The 17,779-nt window shown below is 46.1% G+C and overlaps 1 protein-coding gene across 1 annotated transcript; it reads left to right on the top strand.

Annotated features, from left to right (window-relative positions):
* Positions 1-188: 188 nt before the first annotated feature.
* Positions 189-16,436, top strand: HDAC1 (histone deacetylase 1). Its single transcript, XM_075522294.1, has 14 exons — positions 189-334; positions 4,513-4,625; positions 5,072-5,189; positions 8,255-8,329; positions 9,515-9,653; positions 10,285-10,426; positions 11,634-11,726; positions 12,039-12,147; positions 12,270-12,410; positions 12,895-13,003; positions 13,109-13,239; positions 14,024-14,170; positions 14,285-14,333; positions 14,718-16,436. Exons 1-14 carry the CDS (start codon positions 286-288, stop codon positions 14,743-14,745), a joined length of 1,443 nt encoding a protein of 480 aa, XP_075378409.1. The 5' UTR covers positions 189-285; the 3' UTR covers positions 14,746-16,436.
* Positions 16,437-17,779: the final 1,343 nt, after the last annotated feature.

The raw sequence follows: 17,779 nt of genomic DNA, 5'->3' as shown, positions 1-17,779 counted from the left end.
CAGCGATGGTGCAGCCCACGCGGCCCCGCCCCCGCGGCGGTGGTACAGCCCGGGCACCCCGCCGCTCCGCCTAGCCTGCTAGCTCCCCCGCGCCCGCTCTCTCCCGCCGCCGCGATTTTCTATTGGCCGGCGGGCGGGAGGGGGCGGAGCGTCCCTCCCCGATAGGCCGGGGGCCGCGCGGGGGCGGGGCAGGTGGGGCGGCGGGGCCCGGGCCCCGGGGCGGGCCGGGCCGGGTTGGGTTGCGCGGCGCGGCGGTAGGGTCTGTCGCTGTGGGGAGGCAGGAAAATGGCGCTGACGCAGGGGACCAAGCGGAAAGTCTGCTACTACTACGATGGTGAGGGGCTGCGTGGCACCGACGGGGGCGACCACGGGGATCGCCGGGCCGGGGGGGGGGGGCGGTCCCGGGGCAGGGGGCGCTGAGGGGGCACCGGGGGTGGGGGGAGGGGAGGCGGTGCTGGGGGTGGGGGAGGGGGCGGGGGTTGAGGAGAGCAATGGGAGGCGCTGGGGGGGGGTAATGGGGGTTACTGGGGGGGTAATGGGGGTCACTGGGGATGGGGGGTGAGGGGTTGGGTGGGGGAGGGTAATGGGGGGTCATTGGAGGACATGGGGGGTGGGGGCTGCTCTGGGGGGGGGGAGGGGAGGGGGGGTCATTGGGAGATGTGGTGGGGCTGGGGGCTGCCCTGAGGGTGGTGGGAGGGGCAGTGGGGGTCACTGGAGGACCTGAGGGGAGGGGGGCTGCGGGGGGGGCAGAGGGGTCGATATTGGGGACACTGAGGGACAGGGGAGGGCTGGGGGCTGCGCTGGGGGGGGCAGGGTTATGTGGGGACTGCAGGGGGGTGGGGGGAACGGGGGACACTGGAGGGCATAAGAAGGATATGAGGGAGCGTGGGGGGGATATGGGGGAGCACTGGAGGGAAGAAGGGGAAGAGTGGGGGGAAAGATAGGGGAGTAGTATTGGGGGGAGATGGGGGGCGGAATAGGATGGGGAGGTGTGGAGATCTAGGGACTTTGGAGGTGGGGAAAGGCTGCGAAGGGTCCAGGATGGGGGGAGGGGCGTGAGGCCAAGGGAAGCTTTGGGAGCCGTGCTGAGGCGCTGAAGAAGGTTTCTGGGAGATGGTGGGGGACAGGACGGGTTGTGGGGAGATGAAGCCTCCTTGAGCCATGTTAAGAGGAGGAGAAGGAGTCACTCCTGAAGCTCCCGTTTGGGTCAGCAGCGTTGCTGTCAAGCAGGGGACAAACCCGAAGGTGTTGGGAGCCAGACTGACTGCGTGGTTGTTTGTAGGGAGTTCCTGTGTCTAGGAGCATTGTTTAGTTCTGGCTCTGAACTTGGCTGGATTGTAGACTAGCTTCCCCCCCCCCCCCGTCACAAGGCAGGGGAAGCAGTGCTTTGGGGCTATATAATCATCCTGTTGGGGTAGGGAAGTAACGGGGTGTTAGAGCTGGCCAAATCCCAAGCTGGGGATCTTGCGCGGCTTCCCCGCTTCTACCCTGTAGGCTGTGAGAGATATCAGAGTCGCGTTGCCTTTGCTCTTCACAACTGCCTCCCCTTTGGTGGGGTAACTTGGTGCCTCGGTGATGGGCGAGCTCATTTTTTATAGAGTCTGTGATCACGCTCTGTGAAAGATATTGTGCAATTCTCTATTTCGTCGTGGTTTTTAGTCTGTGAAATCAAATAAAAACTTTGTCTTGCTGCTTTTTCCTGGTAAGTGGATGTGCTCAGTGTTCAAGCAGTAAAGCGGGCTCTTTTAAACTGCTGTATGTGTCAGGCATATAGTGAGGGCTTTTATTTCTCTAGAAAAGTAAATCTAAGCAGTAGGTTTGCAACTTGTAATGACAGTCCTGCGGCGTCTCTGACTCAGATGGTGTCTTCAGGAGGGCAGGGCGAGGAGGAGTCTGGATTAGAGCTCTGCTTGCAGTGAAACTGAGTCCAGTTTCACCACACAACTGATCTCTGTGCAACACCCATCATATCAAAATATACAAGGGGATGCTGGAGCCCTGGGCCCTAAAATGCCTAATTTAAACTTAAAGAGTGTTTGCAGGAAGTGCCAGAATACCATACGTGCACACGCGACCTGGATGTTGGAAAAAAATGGTCTCTATGTCCAAACTTATCCCTGTCCTTGTGAACATGTTCTATTCCAAAGAAGCTTGTCAGTTTTTGAACAAGCTATAATCTTTAAAGATGCACGATGATGTCTTAAATATGAAATAACCAGTCATTTTGTTTGAAAATGCTAAGCAGAGATGCTATCCTTGTAGTCTTTATTGCACGGTAACTACACAAAGTTAGCGTTATACGCTCTTGTCTGTAGCTGCCCTCACTAATTTAGTCTGTGGTGAGGTTTTAGTGCCTTGTTTCCCCTGCTCTTTTACGAGTGGCTGGCAAACATCCACAGCATGTCTTAGAGTGAAAGTGTGCTTTTATTGTTGGGGAAGGCATAATCTGCAGTTGTTGGAGGCCAGTTTGTTAGGGTCTTTTATTTTCCATGCAGGGAGGTTAGAGCAGCGCAATCGAGTGCGGTAATTCCCTGAAGGGAGGTCCCCGGGGGGCTGTTTCGGATGGCGTGAGGGTCTCTTCCTTGAGCCATAAATTTCAGATGGTGGGAGGGCATCCTGTGCTGGAGAAGGAACCTGAGCTGCAGGGAAGGGTCTAGGTGGGATGGAGAGGATGGAGAAAAGGTAATTGGGTATTGTAAGGGTCCTTCATGGAAATCCTGAGGGGTGCTGAGGGTGTGTGCTAGGGTTTGAACTTGAACGGTAACTTCTCCTTTATTAGCTCCCCATGTAGGGACTTGCTTAACCTTAGCAGACAGGAAGAGGTATCTGTTAAGTTCACACACTCTTAATCCGCACTGACGTCCACGAGCAGACAAGCTCGTCTGCTGCTCTCTAAGACTCGTGGTGGGATGTGTTTAGCAGAGTGAACATGAACAGGCTCTGGAAGTCAGGGTTTGCCCAGGGCATTTTGCTGACAGCCTGAGGTGAAGATGATGATGATTTTTCAAAGCTTCACGTAGTTTTGTGCTTGTATTTTCTAGATAAGGTCTTGAGCATCTCTTATTGAGTTCTGCAAAGCTTGATTTAACCTGATTTTACTGTAGGGATAATTGCCTCGGTAAAATACCTTTGTGCAAAGAACACCCCATTTCACTGTCGCACCACGGACAGGTAAACTCCAGCAGCAGAATTGTTTGGGTGTGGGATTTGCACCGTTTGCATCTACTTTGACTGAATATAGGGCCATGTCCACAGGAGGAAGAACTAGAGCTGTGTGCTGTGAGGAAGTAGCAGTTTCTCCTGAATGTAAAGATTGGTGATGAAATATTAATACTCCCAACTGAGTCACCAGCCAGACCGGATTGGGTCTCCTGCTTCCTAAACTGATCAGGAGTTGTACAACTACACGAACAACTTAGTCTGGTTTCCCAAGAAAATGAGGCTTGCGCGATATTGCTGCTGCGTGTGGCTGTCTGCGTGTTTCCTGTTCTTGGCAACTTTTGAGTCTGTGCCTCTCGCAGCCAAATCAGGCAGGAGGCAGGAATCTGAAAGTTAAATTTCTGTAGGTTTCATGAAAATAAGTACTCTGGGAGAGGAGGGGGGAAAAAAAAAAAGTCAGCGATCCCCTACTATGGGAGAGTGCAGCATGAGCTCAGCGTTTGCTAGGTAGGAGAAAATCCACACGGGGAGATGAGCTGTGGGGTATATTTGCAGGAAGCTAACTTCATTAACGCTGGTGCCCATAGGATAGCTCATCAGGTGCATCTGTGTGGGTGTGCGGTTGGTAGGGAGTGGGATTCTTCTGGAAGATTTCAAGCAATAATAAAGGGTGAAAATGATTGAGAAGCTGTAAAACTACAGCTGCACTGGTGTTTGCTTATTGACAGACTTAGCTGCTTTGTGTCTCGTTTCTGTTGGGTAAATAGTAAGAAACTGAGGCAAAGAGGCTACGTGCTCTGCCTGATGAGTCGTTGTCTGAGCCGGGATTAAACTTGCATGCCTCTTGGCCTGCAGGTTTCTGCTCAGACTGTGGTTGCGTTTCTCAGTGAAACCTGTGAGCTCTGTATATGTGAGAGATGATAGTGGACCTGAACCGCCTGGAGAGTACATTGGAGAGCTGTCATTTGCTGAGTGAGGACAGGCAAATGGGGTGCCCAAAGCTCCTCCTGCCCAAGAAAGCTGGAGCTCCCTCCTCTGAACTTGTGCAGTGTGATGTTAATTGCTCAGACTCTACCTGGATTGCCTTCCCCAGAACTGGTATTTAAAAAATTCCTTGTCTGGCCATACCCTAATTTCCAAATGTCTGTCTTATTGGAGTCTGGGATAAACTTTTCTGAATCCATGGAGATACCTGTGCAAGCAAGACGGGAGACCCTATCCCCTGTGAACAGAGGTGCTGCTGAAGGACAGATAAAATGACAGATGACCTGATGGCTCTTGTGGCTCGGATGTGACTCTGTTTGAAGGAATTCATAGTTTTCCCTGCTGTAACAAAATCCTTTCTGCTCCCAGGTGATGTTGGAAACTACTATTATGGCCAAGGACATCCTATGAAACCCCACAGGATCCGGATGACCCACAACCTACTGCTGAACTATGGCCTTTACAGGAAGATGGAGATATATGTAAGTGTAGGGCTGGTCATGAAGAGAATTATATATGAAAGATCTTAGTTTACATGTCAGGTTTTCATTTTGATGCTTCAGACTCGTAAGTTCTCTGTTGATGAGCCAAAGAGGAAAGGGGGGGGGGGGGGGGAAGTAAACAGTTGTGCTGATGTATTTCTGCTTTCTTCTGATTGCTTGTAGTGAGATGTTCTTTGCTTCAGATAAACTTTGGAAACTCGAAAATTGCTTTTCTCCCTGAAACTTAAATATTTTCTTTGTCTAGATATGTAATACATTCCAGTTTCCAGTAGTGGCATTCTTGCCTTTGAAAATCAGTTTCTTTTGTTTAATGCTGCTGTTTTGAGTTTTTTGCTGTTTCTGAGAGTAAGTTTGACATTGGAAATGGGAATTAGGGAGAGAGATGTGTTTTAAAACAAGCTTTGCTCTTTTTTTTGTCCTTGCAGCGCCCTCACAAAGCAAATGCAGAAGAAATGACCAAGTACCACAGCGACGACTACATAAAATTTCTGAGATCTATTCGCCCAGATAACATGTCTGAGTACAGCAAGCAGATGCAAAGATGTAAGCTACACGTGTAGTGCTGTAGTTTCTGCCAACGTTAAAAGTTGTGGTTCTGGGAATCCTAGGCCAGCTTTAGAGCTTTGTGATAAAAAGAGTAGGAAGAACCACGGGAAATTGTCTTTCTCCTGACTTGGTTTCTGTTTTTTTCTGGTAAATCAAACATTTTAAAAATGGGTCCCTCTCTTAAGCCAATATGCCAGAAGAGCTGAGGAAAACCCTTTGACCTGGCTGTCTTTTTTTAGTCTTGTGTTTTGATGGAAACTCTTCTAAGTTGCCTTGCTGGCTGAGAGATGACTGAATTACTCCATTTATGAGCTGCATGTATTTTGTGTTATCGCTTATCTTTAACCAGAGGTATTGGGGTGGGAAAGGGTTGTGTAATTTAAAACAAACAAACAAAAAAACCCCCACTCAATCAGTTGTGTTCAAAATCTGCAGTAACTCTGAAGGATTTTCAAGACAATGGCAGTTTGGAAGTGGAGGAGGGTTGAGATGCACAATGATATCTGTCCACTTTGTGATAGAATGGTTTATTTTGTGAGCTAATCTCTTGTTCTAACCTCTCCAGTCCATGGAAGGGCTCTTTAATAGCAACTTTAATGTTACAGAAACCTTTTTTTGGTCTCTCTGCAACTCTGAGCTGATGTTCTTTGGCAATGGCTGTGGCAAACTAGGTTTCTAGCGAGTATAGACAAATAGGGGGAAAGGCTCAAGGTTCATTTAAACAGTGTTTTGGTCTTGCACACTGCAGTCCTCAAGAGCAGAAAAAAGTTGTTAGCCCATGGGGTTCATTTATGTGGAGTAAGTGTAATCTCCAATTTAGAAGAAATATGGGTCTTGAGTCTGAAGTAGAGGAAACCTGGTATGAGCTGAAGGGGACAGATATTAAGGCACAAGCACGTTAAGAGGAATGGGTAATATGGTTCATGAGTAATATACATTGAAAGACTTCCTGCAGTAAATGATATGCCTTAATATACCAAATGACATATACTAAAGTACATATTTACACAAACTGAACTGTTTACCCCTGAAGCAGATATGGCTCATAAACACCCACTCTGCTCTCTCCAGTAGTCAACATTTTCTGCACTGTACTTCCACAGAACTATTTTTACCTGAAGGAGGCAAAATATGAAAATTTAATCTTAAATATGTGGAGGACAGAGCTTTTCTTCAACAAGACCTGCGAAACAGTGGTCTCTGTGTAGCTAGAGAGCTAGCACAGGAGGCTCAGAACAGAGATTAGGGATACAGGAGACAAGGTCACCGCTCCCAAGTACAGTGGCAGGTCTCTGTAGCCTGCTTGGTGCTTTGTCTTTCCCTTTGAGGGAAGGATAGCTGCTATGATTTCCGTAAGAATGTTTCCACCTTTAATGCTGGTCTCTCTGGTTGCACTCTCCCAGATACGAAGCTTCTCACCCACCCATTGCAAGGAAGAAGGAGCATCTGTGCCTCTCATCTTCCACCAGAGCCTTATGCCTGTAGTCAAGTGATTGACCCCTCTTATTAATATCCCTCTTTAGTAGTCCTGGCTGCTTTGAATCTCCTGGTGAGAAAAAGCCCAGCTGGCTTCTGTTTACACAGCAGCTCCTGTCTTTGCCAGGTATAGCAGAGGGATGCCCTCAAATACTGTCAGTGCTGCCCACAAAGTTCTGAGACAGTAAAGGTAATGACCAGTCTCTAATTTCATTCTGCTAATGCCGTGTTGCCCGCCTGAGGACTTGGGAGGACTACTCTGTAACCTAAAGGGCAAGAAATTTAATTTGTTGTCATGGAAAGCATGCAGAAATTGATTACTTAAATTCTCAGTTAAAAGGGAAAGCTTCCAACCACCTCTTTGAGTTAATTATTCAAACTCTGCCAGTTGCCATGCCCTGCTGAAACAATTGGAAAGCGGGAACAATTGCTTCCTTCTGGGTCTCCTGATGGGTATTGTCCTTTTCAGAGATCCCTGTCCCGAACTGGGACCATTCAGACTCCCTTATCACACAGTCTTTGTGGAGACTGTGCGCTGACGAGTTTCTAATGCTGCAAGAACTGTGCTGTTTGTGCCTTTCTCATTAAGCACAGAAGTAAACATTCTACAGATGTTGTTACAAAAATACAGATTTGTTGTTGTTTTGTTTGTAAAAGCAAATCTTGCAAAATCTAGATTCAGTACAAGTCTGTTGTTACTGTTTTTATTTTTAATCATGAAACTAGTCACAGTTGAAATTTATCCAGGCCAAAACTACAGTACTGCTGAGAACTTAAAAAATGACTGTCCAATGTGAAGTGAAAGGAATGTACAAAGTGTAACGGAACAGACGTGGATGTAAACTTCTCATCCAGTACACACCAGTATCTCCCATCTCCCCAGTTTCTCCTGCAGCGCTGGCACTGTTTGCTTTCTCAACTCCTCGTCAGCAATACAGCAGGAAACGGGAGCAAAAACCTTTCCTACTTGCTGTGGGGTTGTGTAATGGAGCTCAATGTCAGCCCTGTAGTCAGAAACAGCACTATTCCCCCCAGAAGGCATGGTGCCCGGGCAGCAGATCTGCAGCATGGTCCATGTGGGGTAGGGAGGGGTGCTGGCCCCTGTTTTCCACAGCCTGCATCTGCCCCTGGTGACCAGCACCTGCTGCCGGAGCAGAGCAGAATACTGTAAATGTGCCGCCTCAATGAGCGTGGCTGGAGTTGCTGCTGAGGATGTGTATCCGTATTACACAGCTCTTACTGATAGCATCTCCTCTCCACCCACTCATTTTCCAACGTGATTGACTGGTTTCTGGATCCCTCGTAGCGCACCCTGGTAGATGGCGTGCCGCTCTCGCCAGAGCTCCTGAGACCTGCTTTCCCCTTTTCTTACAAGTCAGGAGCATCTTCCCTACAGCAACAACCTTTTTGCCTCATCAGGCAATCCTCAGGTTGATTACATTAACATTTTATTACTTGTGCATGGTATTTTGTTGTTTAAAAGGTTTGATAGCTTATCTGGTTAGCTTTTTAAATCAGAGTGGGGGTACCGGCTTTGCCATTTATTTGTGGTTTTGTCTTACTAACTCTTTTGTATTCTTTTCAAGTTAATGTTGGGGAAGACTGCCCTGTGTTTGATGGGTTGTTTGAGTTTTGTCAGCTCTCTGCTGGAGGCTCAGTTGGTAAGCTCACAAGTCATATGTTCTTTTCTTTTTCTCTTAAGCAGATGTATGTAATGTAGTTCTGTCTCGGAAATAAATTGTTGTAGGTGATGGTGGGGAAGCCCTGTGAACCTATTTCTAGTTTCCTTAATAATTAGATCCAGATTTCTTCCCACATGAGAGTTCAAGCCTTGCATGTTGACAGATCTCTCTATATTTGTTAAGCGTATCTTCACTAGTCCAAGTTACTTCACTGAAAATGTGAAGGACTCTGCAAGTGGTATAACAACATTGCCAGCGATAGAGTTAAAACAAAACTGCAGCAGCAACAGGCGTTTAATAAAAAATCAACGTGAGATTTACAGAAAAAAAAGTTGTAAAAACCTTGCTCTGGGCAGGCATAACCTGGAAAAGAAAGAAAAGGGTTACTCTATCTGTTGTTTTTAATAAAAAGCCACTGACAGGAGGCAAAATAGAACCTGAAAGGTTTCAGTAATCTCCCTGAAAGCTGGAACATTTAAAATGCTTTCACTGTTTTCAAATACTTTGTTGCAGAAATGCTCGGTATTGCGGAACTGTGTTACTGTGCATAGGCGTTAAAGCTTTGTGGCTGCTACTCCCACAATGACATCTAGAAGTCTTTATTTCCTGTAACGCAGTTCAGCAGTACATGCAAGTACTGACTGCAGCATTTTTTGAAGTAGCTATGCTCTCTGGTCCCACGGCTGTAGATTCCACAGAATATAGCATTTGTTTCGATGCTGGGAGACTGAAAAAATTTGCAGAAGCTTGGGGGAAGAGAACTTCCTTTGCCTAAATGCATATTCAGTGAATGACCTAAATATATGTTGGATAAAACCTTTCATTAAAATCTTTTGTTCAGGGCACTGAGAAATCTAGACTGTCTTCAACTGTGACCCCAGCTAGAATGCTGTGGACTTATTTGTGCAGATTTCATGCTCTGAGGCAAAAGTAGGAAGCGATCAAAAGTGTGTGCAGGCAAAACAGAGGCTGCGTTTCTCTTCCCTTGCCTTTTGTTAGTTTGTTGAGACATCCAGTGTTAAACCCTTGGGCTTGTGCTTTGTAAAGTACCCAAACGCAGACATAAGCAATGATGTGGTCATAAAGGACCAGTACTTTACCCCTCAGTCTCTGTTGTGGAGTCTTTACTCTCGTGCTAACATCTTGTAATTCTCCTCCCAACAGCCAGTGCTGTGAAGCTGAACAAGCAACAGACAGATATTGCTGTGAATTGGGCAGGAGGCCTTCACCACGCTAAGAAGTCAGAGGCTTCTGGCTTCTGTTACGTCAACGATATCGTCTTGGCTATCTTGGAGCTCCTAAAGTACGGGCAGTACTATTTACCCCTTTTGTTTGTCCATTCTGCTGCATTTCCTCTGAGTCCTTAGCGCTTTCTTCCCAGTCTTCTCTTTCTGTTGCCTTTTTTTGGCTGTGTTTTCCCAGGAGGGCTTGATCAGCTGCTATCTTTTGGGATGCGGTACCCTGTCTCCCAAAGGGGTATGTCTAACGGTGGCACTGTGCAGGAGGCAGAAGGCTTGGGGGAGGGTTGTGCTGTTGCTCTTAGGCCCTTCTCTCTGCCATCCACCCTGGAAAAGGCGGCACAGCTGTAATACGTGACAGCTTTTGGCTCAAAGCAAACCTCAGTGGGAGGCTTGGAGATAAAAATGCAGTCTGTTGGCTGAATCTGAATAAACAGAGTTGAGTCTGCCTTCAAAGATCAGTTGCAGCAGCAAAAGCCACTTTATTTTCCTCTGTGGTTCTGTTCCACTGCTAACCAAGGCACATGTCTGTTCTCCGCAGCTCTTTTGCTTGTAGACTCCAGAGAGAGAGCTGCCTGGTAGCTGTGCAGGCTGGGGATTAGCACCGAGTTCCTTGCTCTCCTTCCATTTGCTCTGCTGGTGAAGGCAGTTTCTGCTCTGAAGAAATGCAGTATTTTGACTCCTTTCTGATCCTAGGTATCACCAGAGAGTGCTGTATATTGACATTGATATTCACCACGGAGATGGCGTGGAGGAAGCCTTTTATACCACAGACCGTGTCATGACCGTGTCCTTTCATAAGTATGGAGAATACTTCCCAGGAACAGGGGACCTCCGGGTGAGAATGAAGGCTTAGCAGAAAATTACCCTGAAATTTGGTCTCCTCCATCTGTTTGCCATCATACTAATTTAATTAAAATCACTGCTCTCCTGGGTTTTCCTGCTCTCAAAGTGGCATCCTTTTTCTGAAGGCAAAGGTGTATATGTGAGGCAGCTGGCTTGGCTCTTGGAGTGGGTGCTTTGGTCCTGTGATCATGGCCTCTATAGTAATAAAACCGAGGCTTTGATATCAGTCTCTTAGCAGCCTTCTGGTGGGATTATGCTCAGAGAAGTGACTCTGAAGGTGGCATGTTGGCCATCTGTAGCTACTTGCAAACCAAGCTTGGTCACACAAGCTTTTGGGTGAAAGTTTATGAGGGAGTACTTCTGTGTGTGTTGGTTTATCTTGTTGGTGTTTCCTCCTGTGAGTCAGTTCTGCATGTTAATGAATCGTGGTGTTAACTGTGGCACTCTTTCAGGTTAGACACAGGTGTGGTTCACTTCGTGACTTCTGACATTGCCAGAATGCTGTTCTCAGGGGTGAAAGGTTCTTTACCTTTTTTTATGTGCTTTTTAGCGGAATTACATTTTTCTGATCTAAATTCTCTTGTCTTCCACTCATGCGTTGTGTTTTTTCAGCCCTGCCCAGAGTTTGGTGCTGGTGATGTGAACTTGTGTGCAGCTGCAGTGTTCTTTCCTGGTGCAGCCACTCTGCAGCATAAATGAAATAATTATTTTTTATAAAACACTCGGGTATGAGAGAGAAAATGGAAATGTAAAACTATATATATATTTTTTTAAGTAAAAATAGATTCCTCTAGTTACTAGACTGCATAGTCAGCCCGAACTGGTATTTTGGGCTGTGCATCTCTGCAGTGTACAGGTTTGGGACTAGAATTTTGGCTGCCAGTTTTATTACTGTGTGAGAGAGTGGTGGCTTTTGCCAGTGAAATGAGAGCCTGTGTGCTCACAGCAACATGAAAGTGGTGACAGTAGTACATTTTTCTTCTCTGAGCACTGAGGGCCAAATGCACCCACTCATGCCAAATAAGCTGCTGTTGGAGTCAACTGACTCTTGCCTTCTTCTGCCGGGACGGTCTTTGTCCGTGAGAGCCTAGGGTTACACTGATGGAATCCCAGACTTCCCTTCCTAATTTGGGGCACAATTTGTGTGTGGTATTTGGTTCTCTGGTGACTTGTGGTCTCTCCTGTCTTTACTCTAATAGGATATTGGTGCAGGCAAAGGCAAGTACTACGCTGTCAACTATCCCCTCCGGGATGGAATTGATGATGAGTCCTATGAAGCAATATTCAAGCCGGTAAGTGACGACATCTTTGCTGAGTGATTCTTTGTGGATCATACTTTGTCACTGGGCGGCTCATGGAGCCGTTCTTTGGGGAGATTGATTCAGTCTTCCGTGATAAGATTCTTCAGGGGCTGTATTCTTCCCTAACAATCGCAGCCTGTCATCAGTAAGCTTCTCTTTGTAAGAGCCTCAGTGTTACCAATATAGGGGAGTCAGCGGCTGTGGGAACACTAGGGATGTCTTCATGTCACTTGCTGACATGGACATGACTGTTGCTGTGACACTGTCCTGTGGAGAGTGTGTAACAACGGATTTCTTGTTTAGGTGATATCTAAAGTGATGGAGACGTTCCAGCCTAGCGCAGTTGTCTTGCAGTGCGGGTCGGATTCTCTGTCAGGGGACAGGCTGGGTTGTTTTAATCTGACCATCAAAGGTAGGAGTACCGTACGGTGCCTGTGTTGAACTGGCCTAACTGATATAATTAGATTTCATTGAAAAGTTTGTTCTTCTTATGCCATGAGGCTATGACCTTTTTCCCCACTGCTTTTGCTGCAGGTCATGCCAAGTGTGTGGAGTTTGTAAAAAGTTTTAATTTGCCTATGCTGATGCTGGGAGGAGGTGGCTATACGATCCGCAACGTGGCTAGATGCTGGACCTATGAGACTGCTGTAGCTTTGGACACTGAAATTCCCAATGGTAATTCTCCCCAGGAGCCTCTGAAGCAAGACTGAGGGACAATGACACTCTAGCAACAGAGCTCAGGGAAATGATGTTGCTGTGGGAGAGGCAGCAACCCTAAGGTGTTTCATTAGCTTTTGATTATTGCTGTGGAAGAGCTTTTGGATTCCCTGATTTGCAGTAGCTGTTCTTGTTTGCATTCAAGTCCTGTAGCTCTCCCCTCCAGCAAAAGGTGCCCAGCAGCCTTGCCGTCTTACTGAAATGAGATGACCTTCTACTGAACACTTTTGTGCACCCTGATAGTGTTTAACTGCCAAGTAAGCTTTGACTGCACTGTTGCTAAGTAGTCTGTTTTGATCTGAATTTGGGCTATGAGAGCTTCAGCTCCTACACCTAGCTAAATGTTGTTGTGCTTTTAGGTAGCACTAAAGTACGTGCTTGTGGTATTTCATTACTTGTCCAGTGGTAATTTGGTGTTTATTCCTTTTTAACTTGCCTGCAGAACTTCCGTATAATGACTATTTTGAGTACTTTGGACCAGACTTTAAGCTCCACATCAGTCCCTCGAACATGACTAACCAGAATACCAATGAGTACCTCGAGAAGATCAAGTAAGTGTTTGTTCCTCTTCGCGAGACTGACACCTTCTACTGGGGGCTTCGCAGCCGTGGGTGGCATCTTGCTGACGGAGGTTTTCCTTTCCTGGCTGGCTCTAGGCAACGTCTCTTTGAGAATCTGCGCATGCTGCCTCATGCCCCTGGCGTCCAGATGCAGCCAATTCCTGAGGATGCTGTTCAGGAAGACAGTGGAGATGAAGAGGAAGAAGATCCTGAGAAACGCATTTCAAGTATGTGCTTGTCTCTGGCACAGTTGCGTTGCCCGGCTGGGAAGCGTACTGTTCAGAGCCTGTGGGTACCAAAGCTGAACAGGATCAGTTTGCTGGAGAAACATGCAGGCTCTAAACAGAGTTACCTTAGTAAAGAGAGGAAGATATATTATTTAGATAAATCTCTATTCTGGCGTCCTTCAGTTTGAATCTGTTCCCACCTTTCTGATTGATTTTGTAAGATAAAGCAATGATGCTCAGCACTGCAGGGCTGATAGAATTTTTTTGGTTTTTTCTTTTTCCCTTGGAGAAATGGCACTTTTGCCAGATGATTTCCATAATGGGAGAACCTAGGCTTTAATGTGAGAATTTAAACAGTTCCTGTGATCTAGGTGCTATGACAGAATACTTTCTGGGAGACTGTCAGGTTTGATCCCAGAAGTTGTCTTCCACAGTGAAAATGCTAGTTTATATCCAGATTGGCTGATGGCCTTTAGATCTGGCAGACAGATTTTCTCAGTGTGAGGTTGGTTAACCTGCTTGCTTATGCTGTCAAGTCTAGACATCACACTGTACCTAATCCAAGTTGTACATGTGATCTTGGATCTTAGGCATGAGCAGTTAGGATTGATGAGTTAAAAGATATGGCGAGTAGAAAGATAAAGTGGTTTTATCATGGCCTAATTCTGACTTATGTAGGCTCGTTAGTTCATTCCAGTGTGTAAATGTACTTGGAGAAGTTAGTGCTTGGTGTCTCCTGACTTCTAAATCTGCTGAAACGACCTCTTGTCCTCTTGGCACTCAGTCCGCAATTCTGATAAGAGAATATCCTGTGATGAAGAATTCTCTGACTCTGAAGATGAAGGGGAAGGGGGGCGCAAAAATGTTGCCAACTTTAAGAAAGCTAAGCGTGTGAAAACAGAAGAGGAAAAGGAGGAAGAAGAGAAGAAAGGTAAGCAGGAGAGCTAGGACTAGAAGCCCTCCCAGCTCTGTGAAACTTGGCCTGGCATGTACTTTCCTACTACACTACTGTGTGTCTTTTTTTTTCTTTTTTTTTTTCCCCTAGATGAGAAAGAAGAGGAAAAAGCAAAAGAGGAGAAAGCAGAACCCAAAGGGTGAGCCCTCTCTTCTGGCATGGCAATTAAGTGGCTGTGCCTGTACTTCCTTGTGCATCTACCCATGCCCCCAGTGGGATGTTGCTCAACTTGAGGGGCTGGGGGAGAGACGTGGTAGTTTGGGTGGCTTTGTCACGGGCTCTGAACAGGAAGAAGTTTGCATGTGTAGAACAGCACACCTGATAAAGTGCTGTGAGAGCAGAGCCCTCGGTGGACAGGGCTTAAAAATACCGTGCCTTCCTTCAGTAACATGTTACAAGTTTTAGATGAAGATGGGCCATATAAGCAGCATTTTTTAAGGTTGCAACTCGGGCTTGTTATTAAAGCTTGGGCACAGCCCAGGTTGCCTGTTTAAACCAAATTCTTCACTGCTTGCTTCCACAGGGTGAAGGAAGAGACGAAATCCACCTAAGATGGCTGCAGCTGGACAGTACCTGTCAGTGCATAGTTGTCGTAGGTTAGCTTCTCTGGTTGCCTCCCATTCCACAGGATTTATATTTTATATATGTTTCTGTATATATTTCTATATAAATATATAAATGACTTGAGAACTGTAAATTATTCCTTGCTGCACTCCGCTGGGAGCAGATAGGGAGGATTCTGCGGAGTAGACAGACCTGCACTGCCCAGATTTGGTGACTGGGAAGTTTCACTCTTGCCTTCCACTGCCTCCTTAGTGTGTCTTTAAAAAAATCACTTCCTTTCTTTACTCTCTCCTCTGAAATAACCACCACCCTTTGAAAAGAATAATTTAAGTAGAAATAGTATCTGCATTTCAGGTTAGGTGGAAAGATGGCCATAAAATTTCTTTCTCCCCCCCCCCCCCCTTCTTTTATCTCTTTTTTTTTTTTTTGGGGGGGGTGGGAGAATATGAGTTCCCAAATGAAGCCTGTGAGAAACTGACTATTCCTTTGGTCTTCAGTTTGATTCCACCATGGCAAGTAACTGCAAGCTGGTGCCGCTTCTCAGGGTCAAATAGTGCAGTTCTTGAATAGAGTTGGCTACCTCCCTGCAGCAAACTTGTGGAAAGAGATGAAGCAGCTTAAAAGCAATCTGAAAAGCGCTTTAGTGAATCAGCCCAAGAGCCCTGCAGGTGCAGATCTGGAAAATGCAAAATGAAAATCACCCTAATGTGGTGGTTAACGTTTTCCAAGATCTTGCAGATCCAGTTAGTGTGGCAGCATTATGCATCTCAAGTAAGAGAAGGGATGAAATTTTTATACCTTTTTTTCTATACCTATGCCCCTCTTTGGGGGAGGAAGTGAGTTACTGCCCATTTGGCCGCCTGCTTTGCTTTTCCTGCTTGTTCTGCCCTCGGCTACACATGCCGTAATGTGCTTTCTCAGTACTGATCTGTGTCCTAGGCTGAAACCACTGCAGAAATTCCCAACTCGTCTAAAGGCCAGACTGAACAGAGCCTGGCTGAAACCTCTTGTCGATGTGTGTCACTCGCTGAAAAACTCTTCTCTGAAGTGGAGTACAAATGTTTTCAAATTGAAGCTTTCCTCTCTCTTGCTCTCAAGGCCAGTAAATACGGAGAACCTTTTTATCAGCCCTCTGAGCTGTTATCTTTATAAGGGAACAGCAGATGGGGCTCTGTACATTTTTATAACTACTACTCTTCCTACTCCCACATATTATCTCACACCCAGAAGTCTTTTGTGACCAGAACTGGCCTTTCTTTTGCATCTCGTTTTGTACAGCTGATCATTAGATGAGCTTTTGGTGAAATTCTTTGCAGAAGTTTTGCAGGCAGTTTTGACTCGCTGCTCTCCTTTCTCAGGGGGATTCCTCTGTCCATAAGAGGATCTGTACTTCCCACGGAGCGCTGCTGATGGTTTCAACTCTAATAATGCTGCTAACTTAACACAGGTTATTTTTAAAATGTTTTATTTTTTTAAATACTTCTTTTCCCTTTTCCACCGTGAGTTTTTTAGTCTCTTTGAATCTGAGTGACGTGTCACTCCCGCTCTTCAGTGTTTGTATGTGAAGCGAGAGAGATCAGTGTATCTTTGTGTCTGGGGGGGAAATATATTGTGGTTTTTTAAAGATGCTTTTATTTTGAATTTTGAGAATCTTTGTAATAAAACTGGTACATTTCTATGGTTGGTGTGAGTTTGTACTGCTTTCTGCTGAGAGGAAACACTCGGTTAGAGTGGGAGTTCAGTTTGTTTTCAGAGCCATTGCTGGAAAATGGTGCAGTATCCTGGTCATGATCATGTAGGTCCCAACAACAAAAAGAGACAGCTGTAATAAGGCTTTGGAAAGAAAGGTGAAGTGAGGCATGCTTACTTTCCCTCTTCCAGGAAGAGGGCTAGATGTGTTGGTTTAAATGGCATCCACCAAAGCATTTTATTTGGAACACACTCTATGCTACATGTGAAAGATTGCTTTAGTTTCCTTTGTAGATGTTTGTTCCTTTTTTTCTTTTCCCCTGTGTTTTATAAAATAGCCTTGGAATTCTCCTCATGACCCTTCTCTCCAGAAAAGGTAAGTCTAAATACCATGGGTTTTGTTTGCTCACACCTTTTCTACTCAGGGTCACTGGGGCAGTTTTTCAGTCTCTTTCCTAAATTACAGCTGGCTTCTCATCCAGCAGCATTGCTGATGCTAATTGGGTTTGCCATTTGTTTGGAGTTACAGTACTCCAGGCAGCTGACGCTTGCTCTGAAAGCAGAGTTAATCTAGAAAAGGAATAATAGGTTATGGGAAGGGAATATTTTTTGAATGAACTTACTGGTATTCAAGTGGGAAAAAAAAAAGTCTTCAATATATTTAGGAGCAGGTTAATTCTGGAAACCGAGTGGTGATCGCAGCTCAGATGGACACAAAAGGTTCATAAGCCCAATCTGCTCTTTATGTAGTGAAGAAAAAGCTTTGCGTGGCACAGTTGACTTTCACTGCTGTAATAATACTCCAGGAAACTTAGTTATCCTTTCCACCATAGCAGACAATTAAAATCCTCTCCTCCTTGAACAAAAACGACTGTACAATTCAAGTTACCCCTGCCAGATCACGCATGCCAACGTACAACTGCAGTCCTCTCTTCCAGTGTTTCTTAAAATGGCTGCCGCGATGCCGTACAGCAGCTCCCTGGCAGATGCACTGAGCCCCAGATCCCGGCTGGGGCACAATGCAGCTGTGTCTCGCATGGCAGACAGCAAGCGATCTTAGAAATAATTTGCAGGCCACAGTGCCTACCTTTAAAATAGCTTTTATTTATTTTTTTTTTAATTATTTTTTGCCCCCCAAATGAACAGGGATGAATACCCTGCTGCATTATGGAAGCAGGTCACTTGCTTTAGTTTCCTGCTATTGATAGGAGGTTGTGCTACATCAAACTAAGAGTTTTGGCCATTTCCACCTACCTCAAGGCTGCAGAAGAGTAGTGACGGTCCTTGCCCCAGGCCCTGCCTTGCTAGGGTGGTGCCAGCAGCTTTTGGGCA

This window comes from Mycteria americana, chromosome 21, assembly GCF_035582795.1.
Source record: "Mycteria americana isolate JAX WOST 10 ecotype Jacksonville Zoo and Gardens chromosome 21, USCA_MyAme_1.0, whole genome shotgun sequence".
Classification (NCBI taxonomy): domain Eukaryota; kingdom Metazoa; phylum Chordata; class Aves; order Ciconiiformes; family Ciconiidae; genus Mycteria; species Mycteria americana.
Note: the sequence above shows the minus strand (reverse complement) of the source record. Positions and strands in the feature narration are given on the sequence as shown.